The sequence below is a fragment of the Melitaea cinxia genome, chromosome 18 (assembly GCF_905220565.1).
Source record: "Melitaea cinxia chromosome 18, ilMelCinx1.1, whole genome shotgun sequence".
Lineage (NCBI taxonomy): Eukaryota > Metazoa > Arthropoda > Insecta > Lepidoptera > Nymphalidae > Melitaea > Melitaea cinxia.
Window position 1 is genome coordinate 15,033,565 of NC_059411.1, and position 9,431 is coordinate 15,042,995.

The 9,431-nt window shown below is 33.1% G+C and overlaps 1 protein-coding gene across 1 annotated transcript in view; it reads left to right on the top strand.

The window, feature by feature from the left end:
- The window catches only part of LOC123662242 (hemicentin-1-like), a gene marked incomplete at its 5' end in the record, with an annotated part of 41,615 nt that extends 32,836 nt beyond the window's left edge, over positions 1–8,779 (top strand). The window contains 4 exons of the mRNA XM_045597113.1: positions 1,443–1,596; positions 3,147–3,268; positions 3,617–3,771; positions 8,215–8,779. Of these exons, the coding sequence (XP_045453069.1) occupies positions 1,443–1,596; positions 3,147–3,268; positions 3,617–3,771; positions 8,215–8,358 (575 nt within the window). The remainder of the gene's footprint in view (positions 1–1,442; positions 1,597–3,146; positions 3,269–3,616; positions 3,772–8,214) is intronic.
- Positions 8,780–9,431: the final 652 nt, after the last annotated feature.

Here is a 9,431-nt window from a genome sequence, read left to right on the forward strand (position 1 = left end):
TCGCGTGTTTCCCAACTAGTTACTGACGAATTGAAGTCGGTAAATGAGAAGTTGTGTTTTAACATCGTCACTATTTATAGCTGAGGTTATTTTTCGTAAAGCCACTTTTGCGTGCCGCGTTCGACGCTTGTACCTTTACACGTACGCTAAGAGAAAAAGTTTTGTTTCGTGTATAAAGTTCGAGAATGATTTTGATTTTTATTTCATTTGAACATTTTTTATATTTTGTAACGGGCTGTTCTTTTAACACAGTTTTTATAAAAATTTTGACAAATATATTTTACTCAAAATTAGACTAATATTATAAAGCCGAAAAGTTTGTACCTTTGTTGTTTGTTTGTTATTTAAACGCGCTAATCTCACAATTTTCTGTTTATAATTAAAAAAATATTTTAGTGTTGGATAGTCCATGACCAGAGAAAGGCTAATAGGCTATTTAATATTTTAATATCTCTTTTTCTTAAATTAATGCAGGTGAAATCACAGGCCACAGCTACTCACAATATAAACTAACCATGAAGAATATGTAAAGATCTTACAATTATATTTGCTTACATGGTCTTTATAATTTTAAGTCTTATTGATAGGTAGTAAGCCACTACATGATTTTTTGATAGCCTATTAATATGAGCAAGTATTAAATGCCCTGCTATATATCATTGAAATAGACCCGTACCTACAAACTATTTTACATACACGTTCACATCAGCCTATCGCAGTCCACTGCTGGACATAGGCCTCCACTGGTTCGCGCCAAAAATGGCGTGAACTCATGTGTTTTGCCTATAGTCACCACGCTGGGCAGGCGGTTTGGTGATCGCAGGACTGACTTTGTCGCACCGAAGACGCTGCTGCCCGTCTTTCGGCCTGTGTATTTCAAAGCCAGCAGTTGGATGGCTATCCCGCCATCGGTCGGCTTTTTAAACTCCAGGATGGTAGTGGAACTGTTTTATCCCTTAGTCGCCTCTTACGGCATCAACGGGAAGAGAGGGGGTGGCTATATTCTTTGCTGCCGTAAGCACACAGCCTCAAACTATTTTAGGTAATCAATAATTCATCAAAACTAGCAATACCTGTGCGAATAATTCGCACCTAATAAGTAAACAATTTTCCGATCGTCGATCATGTTGACGTTGTTTCAAAATTAAAGCCGTCATATATATAATTTCAGTGATTACTTATTCTCAAAAGATAAAAGCGATGATAATTTTTTTTAGTTCAGAATGCCGTTAAAGCAAGCAATTATCTATAAAATGATATATATTATTTATGTTGAGTAAATGTTAAATTTTTTTTCTAAAATGGGAGGCAAATTTCTTAACATTTGCGTATATATATGATTTAACCTTGAATTACAAAAGAAACCTTGCCAATCATGATATCGGTTTAATTGACGAATTTCCCTCTTTTTAAAATTGCTTATATACATTCATCTTATTCAGATGTAAGCGGCTCACTGGGAATGTCACCAGTGGTAGCGTCAATAGCAGCGATGTCAGCACTACTGGCAACAGCGGTTTGTGGTGTACTTGCTGTTTTATATAGACGTCACGCTAACCGCCATAGAAATCTGCCGGCCAAACACACCCCTTTGAGGTGAGTAAAGTTGTATCTATCGTAACTAATAAAGAGTAAATAATGTCTCCATACTCAACCGCCTTCGGTAGCATTTTTTTCGACAGTCCAGAAACACATTCAATACACAAGCAGAAACGTACAGACTATGATAAAAATTTGTGTGGGCTTTTCAAATCTTTGTCACGAGCGGGGATCGAACCTGAGTACGCAAGCGCTGTGGTTTCAGCGCGTCTTTGTAATGAAATAAAATAATGCAAAAAATACTAGTTGCAAGGACGGCAATGCGCTTGAAATGCTTCTGGTGTTGCAGACGTCTATTAACTAAGGTAATCGCTTACCATCAGGTGAGTCATTGCAAACCTAGTTGTATAAACAAAACAAATATAAATCAATTATTGTCATGACAATCAACTAATTTTATTTACATTGACAGAGTCAAAAATGTTAAATGTATTAAGTTTGTATTTACTATTTAAAATATTTCTGCGTTGCCTTTTATAATCTTGTATTCTATTATGCTATACGAATTCCATTAATGTTTCATGTTGAAACAAAGTCATCTTCAGAACTGAATATTCAATTAAAATGGGCACTGCCCAAATTGAAATCAGAACAGATTGGAACTTGCACGAAATAGGCTTGAGCCGATTAAAAGATTTGTTCACCGGTTCTCTTAGTTCGAAATGGATTATTTCTGCATCAAACGCATATTTTATATATCTTAAATATTCAAGTTATTTGTATTATATTATTATAAAAGTGAAGATAATGGATAAGATGGATATTTGCCACAATTAAACTCGTTTTTATTTAAAATATTTGATTATTTGTGATTAATTTTGGGACTTTGTAAGAGATCTGTATTCGCCAAAATTATAAATGGGTATGATATTTTTTTTTATACAACTAGAACGACAAACCAGCGTACGGCTCACTTGATTGTAAGCAATTACCGTAGCTTATAGACGCTTGCAAAACTAGAAGCATTGCAAGCCCGTCGCCGTACCAACCGCCAGTTCCTCCAGGAGCTCTGATCACCTTACCGCGAGAACACAACACTGCTCGAAAACAGTATTATTTAGCTGTGATCTTCTGTAAGGTCGAAATAATTTTCCAATCGGGTGCTCCAAATTTTGGACCGGATATTTTCTGCTGTGCCGTACCTCCGTGAAATTCCGAAAACATTTTTATTTTCCTTTGCAGGATAAACGTTTAAATAACTATTATTCTCAATTAAATTTGAATTGAAATTTTAATATTGCGATATATAATTATTGTCAATATAATGAAGATGTTTAAAATTTAAACATAAAATTGAGCATTATTTTTTTCAATCTCCTCGTTATAACACGGTTTCACTAATGATTAATTCTGTAATCAACACATACACATATTTGGCTTATAATGTCTATATGTAGGTATATTTTTCTTCTAAGGCTGTTACATATCTACCCTTCTTTATTTTATACATTTGTATTTTCTCTTTTTGAACATTGTACTAAGTTACAATTTAGATACGAAATATCTATTATGTCGAATAAAATTGTTTTTTTTTGTACATTGTCTAGTGAAGCGATGTATGCGGAGCGCAGTGGACAATGCAGCACTCCAGTCAAGGCAGAAGTACGAACAGCTCCCGATCCTGACCCCGCTGATGACGCTGATCCGGATATAATACCTAATTTATATGGTAAAATATGTTATATTTTTAAATATTTTACACGGTAGATACAATTAACATCTATAATATGATGTCATGCTAACGCAGTAGACAACCATCCTTCAAAAAAATTCTAAATATTCTAGTCAATCTTCAGAACATATTTACACAACCTAAATTTTATTTCTGTTTCTGATTAACAAGCAAATAATGTAACAAGTCCTAACACTAATTAATTTTTGTCCTCTGTTCTCAGCAATTAATAAAAAAAAGTGAGATAATTGTAGCCATGTTTTTTTTTTCCATAACTCTGTCCAGTTAATTAAGCTGATAAGGTGTAATGATGAGGATGTTTTCTAAAACAATTTTATTATATAGAACGAAGGCCAGTATCCAATGGGTATATGAGCCTGCAGCGTCCGCCGTCTAACAGCAAGATGCGTGAAGTAAGCGAGGACGCCCGTTCCGAACCTGATGGAGGCGGGTACTACGCTGATTTTAGAAAAAAGGATTATAAGATACCTTTGACTAGTGTAAGTTACTATATTTCTAAGTTGTCCATTATTTGGCTAAAGCTGCTTCTTCCGTGGAGTAGAAGAGTTATAGCCTAATTTTTTGTCAACAGTAGACCAACTGTAGGCAGTAAAATCAATTGGTGAAACTAAATGTTTCTACGAATTTATTGATTATGTTAAAAGTGGGTAATGAGGAGCCAGATCACCCTGGCTAACTAACAGAAAAATTACTTAGGTATTCACTTCTGCATCTAATTAAATTATATGTACATATATAGAATATATTTTGACTAGTCCGTTGGCGCAGTTTGTTGGCTTTGCTTTCTCTTCCGCGGGTTGTGGATACGATTTCCGCCTGAATCTGGGTGTAATATTTGTATTTATAAATTTATACATGTAGTATTTCTATGTAAATTTGTAAAGAGAAATCTATTTAGCAATAACAATCGGCTGTTACCTATTATAACACAAGCATTAATTTGCTAACTATATGTACAGAGGGCAGTCTGTGTGTGTACAACTGCAAAAGCTTAACGCTGACATTATTTACAAATTTGAACAATTTACTAATCATATTAAAGCTTTCACTATATATTTCGCCTCACGTTTTATAAATGTTTTAATATGCTATTGTTATTAAATTTCGAATATACTTTTAGAAAAGAAATATATCTGAATAAAACTCGTTAATAATATATTACTGCAAAATATACGTCTGATTCTTCAAAACATTATTCCACTTATTTAAATTTACTGAAAAGATGAAGAAATTTGATTAACCTGAAAACATGAGTTATCTCTAACAATTTTAGAAAGCATTGAAATAAAATGAAACGCACATTTGTTAGAAACATACACAGCTTAGACAAATACTCGTAACTAACGCAGCGATCGTTGCACATTAATATATCTATAAGAGTCTTGTGGTAAAAACTTCTTCTCATATACTACAATAATAATTTTACTGAGCCAGCGTCTCATTCTTAGAAGTTTTTGCTACAATGATACAGTACAAAATGCTCACAGTATGATATTACAGTTTCGCTAAAGTACGCGAACAAAACGTTTAATTAAATTCACATCATCGCTCCCACCAACTCGAATTACGTTGAAGATAACACAGCTCATTCCTCAAACAACGTGCTACTGATAGTAGTTTTCATTCGAAAAAATGAAATTATGCAAGCTATGAAGCATGTTTTCATCTGAAATGAAGTGATCTTTGTGTTGAACACAATGGAAACGTAAATACAATATATATTCTGTATGCTCACTTATTCAGAATGAGAGTAGGTCAGCACTCTATATTCCGAAGCAGCCACAATTAGTGTTATGTGGGCCAAGCATTTAAATGACTTTTATATATATTTTTTCTGCTGCACTTTTTGAAAGAACTTTGCTTAATGATGCGACACTACCGTCTAATAATGATGTCGGTTTAAGGTTTATACTTTTACATCCAAAAACACGTTGCAATGTTTTCTTTTTAAATTTTCGTGAAATTAAAACGGAAATAGTTGAGAATGTTTTCCTAAATTTAGGCGATTACTGAACTTTGCGATTTTACCTGTTTACGTTTATGGCTACTATTTTGGGACTTCGTTTTGTACCTGGATTTTTATAGCCTATTTTATTTTTAATTAGCATAGTAATAATGACATAATTTTCAAAATGAATTCTGAATATTTCTCACAAACGTGCTTGCGTGCTGCGTGAGACGCACGCTTGTTTATCGACCTAGTAGTATAAATCCGATCTAATACCGTAGAATTTTCTAGAAGAAATTCTCTAAAAGAAACAAAGCTCGTGGACATAGTAAAAGAAAATAATAATTTTCCAGTCGTTTTCTTGGTTTGAGAAAAATTTTCTGTGCCCAACAGTAGGACGTTGACAGCCTAATATAACACGGTACAGTATATCTACCACAACTCTGGTATAGTGGTGCAAGTAGTCACCTAAAGCACCTACGGTTTGCGAGTTCGATTCCCGCTCGGGATGGATATTTCTTTCCGATTTGGATGTCTATCCTTGTGGATCTCCCCACCATGCCTCGGAGAGCACGTTAAGCCGTCGGTCCCGATTGTTATCATAAATACCCATCGTTACTTACAGTAGAGAACTTATTCCCCAACCTGCAGTGGAGCAGCTTCGTGGATTAAGCTTCAATCCTTCTTCTATATGGAGAAAGTGTCCAATGTCTAGCAGTAGGATAAAAAATAGGTAAAATAGGGTACAGCAGGAAATATCTTGCTTGAAATGTTGTGCAGCCCAAATATGAAGTAACTTTGTACAAGGTCACAGCTAGATAGTGCTGTAGTGCTATTCTCATGTAACGTACTTCTGTACTGAGTAGGGTCGCCAGAGCTACTAGGATGGGTCTTGGGTAGGCAATGCGCTTATATTTATTTAATCTGTTCTAGTAGATCGGTGGAGTGGGGAGCCCCTCCACACCATGTCTTTGAAAGCACTTACTATTATTTATTTTATTTTCTACTTTATTGTACACCACAAATATATTACAAACAAAGCATAAAGATAATTACAGACAGTGAAGTGCAATGGGCGGACTTATGGCTAATAAGCCATTTGTTCCAGAAAACCCAGAAATAAAAGGAAACTTATTATAAAAATTGGATAGGTGGTGTAGATGATTATTATAAATGCACTATACCCACAGTTACTATTATAAATACTTTATAGCGATTTTTACTCGCAGTAGGGAATATAGTCGCCAAACCGCAGTAGACCAGCATAGTTGAAATCCTTTTCTTACACGGAGTTCAACCCAGCCGTGGAATGTTACTGGCTAAATCAACCAATAACTCTACATTTGCGAGTTTATAATTTAAGAGCAGAAATTCTCTTCTCTTATAATGTAAATATTTAATTTAATGATAAATAATTAAATACTTGTAAAATTAATCTATTGAACTCTATTCCCATATTATATACTATTTCATACTAAATATTATAAAGAATATCATTTTTCCTAGAAAATAAAACGGTATTATAACACTTTAAATACTGAAAACTTTGTCTTCAAATTTCTATTTGATTTTTTTTTTTGTCTTTTTTACTGTTTTGAACTGTACTGTAAAAGTCTGTAAATTATTCATTGCTGAGCAAAGGCCTTTTCTTTTGTTAAGGGGAGGATTTGCACATAATCCACAACGCTCCACTCCAAGCGAATGTAACAACGTGTATCAGAATTTATTCATAATATGCAAGTTTTCTCGCGAATTTTTTCGCCGTCAAGTATTAAATGAACATAACTTAAATATAAGTAAGTGTTGATAGTGACGGTAAAAATATTATATAACCTATCTATATTAATATTACGGAGCTGAAAAGTTTGTATGTTTAAACTCGCTAATCTTTGGTACTATTGGGACGAATTGAATTTTTTTTTTTTTTTTTTTTTATACCTCTAGGTCGACAAACAATCGTACGCCTCACCTGATGGTATGAGATTACCGTAGCTTATAGACGCCTGCAACACCAGAAGCATCGCAAGCGCGTTGCCGACCCAATCCCCAATCCCCACCCAGGATTTTTATTGTGTTGGATAGCTCATTTACCGAGGGAGGTGATAGGCTATTTTCATTTAAATTAACGCGTGCGAAGCTGCAGGGCACAGCTAGTTTTCATATAAATACATTATTTATTATCATTACATAGTATAAAACAATGCCGCTTTCCGCTGGCTGTTTGCTTAGATCTTTAAAACTAGACAACAGATTTTGATGCGGCTTTCTTTAGTAAATAGACTGATTCCAGTAGTAGGTTTATATGTATCATACAAGCATAATATAGTAGAGGAACACTGATAGCTTTTGCCATCGTGCGATGCCGGGACGGGTCGCTAGTCATAAATAAATTGTATGTAGATAATGGCCGTGTCATTTCGTCGTTGTAGTATACAATGGTCTTAACGATAAATTATGCTTTCTTAATATGAAGATAAACCTATAAATGTGTACCTTTATTGTCTTCTGCCAAAACAGTTTATATCGTAAACTTAAAATTGTCCCATTCAACGAGTTTTCTCCATAAAATCATATACATTTTTAAACATTAGATAATAATCCAGCAGATATTTATGAATTTAATTTGGGTAACCTGCCTCCTATTATTATATTTTATTTTGGAAACAAACGGTATAACAATCCCTAATCCCTATCCCTATAATATTATAAATAAATAAATAAGTAAGTTTGTTTGCTACGCTTTCACTCGAAAACTACTAAACCGATCATCATGATACTTTGTACACATATTTTTGGGGGTATTAAAAATAATAGAGGATGCTTTTTATTTAAAAAAATGCGAGCAAAGCCGCGGGTAAAAGCTAGTAGTTAATAAAATGACAAAAAAAATATTACTCAACTAAAAAGAAGTTTCCAATAATAAAAATAATAAAAATAAATTATAAACAGAACTTAATGAACTTTTCTTTTGCAGTCATATCATAGCTTAAATCGCGTCAACAAGGGCGTAAACGCCTGCAGCCCGGGCTCGACGGGCGTGACGTCATCACTGACAGCGCACCGACTACGACCGGAAGTGGTCACCACATCGCATCGAGTACAAGAGAGTTGTATATAAACTAGTTTAGGAAACGTAAGGGTCTAGACTTTAGAAAATTGATCGAAATTTTTATTTACAGATATTTCTTGAGTGAAGAAAAAAAAAATTGAAAATTTACTTTCGAAACTAAAATCTTTTTATCAATTTGGAACTTTAGCTATTTCATGTATTTTTTATTGACATTATAGTTATCTCTGTATCTAGAACCCTTGATGTAAATAAACTAATATAAGTTTAGTACTGACTGTGTTCCTTTAATACTTTAAACTTTTATATAATAACGTTTTTAATACAAATGTGTATGTATAATTATAAGTGTCCACTTGTTAATGGTCAATTCGATTGGAGTATAAGCGTTGAGCGTGTGGGTCTACAGATATTAAGATGTAACGAAAATTTAAAATGTTATTAAGATGCTTCTTTATTGTATTTTACTTATTTAAAAAAAAAAAAAAAAACTCTACAATTGAGTTGAGTTCATATTTCAAATTATCCACAAATATACTTCTCGCTTCCATTTTGAAATAAAATCTTGCAAACAATAAATGAAAAAATAAAGTATTATAAATATTGACGACTACAAATTTATACGTCCAAAGTTCAATTACTATAACTATTTAATGTAAAATGGTGAAACCATTAAAAAGTTTATTTTTTTTTTGTCACTAAAATATAAAAAAAAAAAACGTGTAAAATATCTTGACTCATAACGCTTTTTAATTTCCATTATTATAACAAACAGCCTCGGACATTAAAAATAAATTTACAATACAACTTGATAATCTTGATATTTGGCTAGAATATAATATATATAAAAAAAAATTAATATAATATAATATAGTTAAGCGTTGAACGCTTACAACGTCATTACTGAATAATACATTTCTTTATAACCGACTTCAAAAAGCAGGATTTTCTCAGTTCGATTGTACTTTTATTTATTTGTCAGAACTTTTTACCGATTCCAATGATTATTTTTTTGATTGAAAGGTGGTGCTTGTCATCTACTTCCGTATAAATTTAATCGAGATTACTTTTCAAGTTATATGTAATAATGCGTTACTTATCTAACTTGTCGCTGACCTACGCTG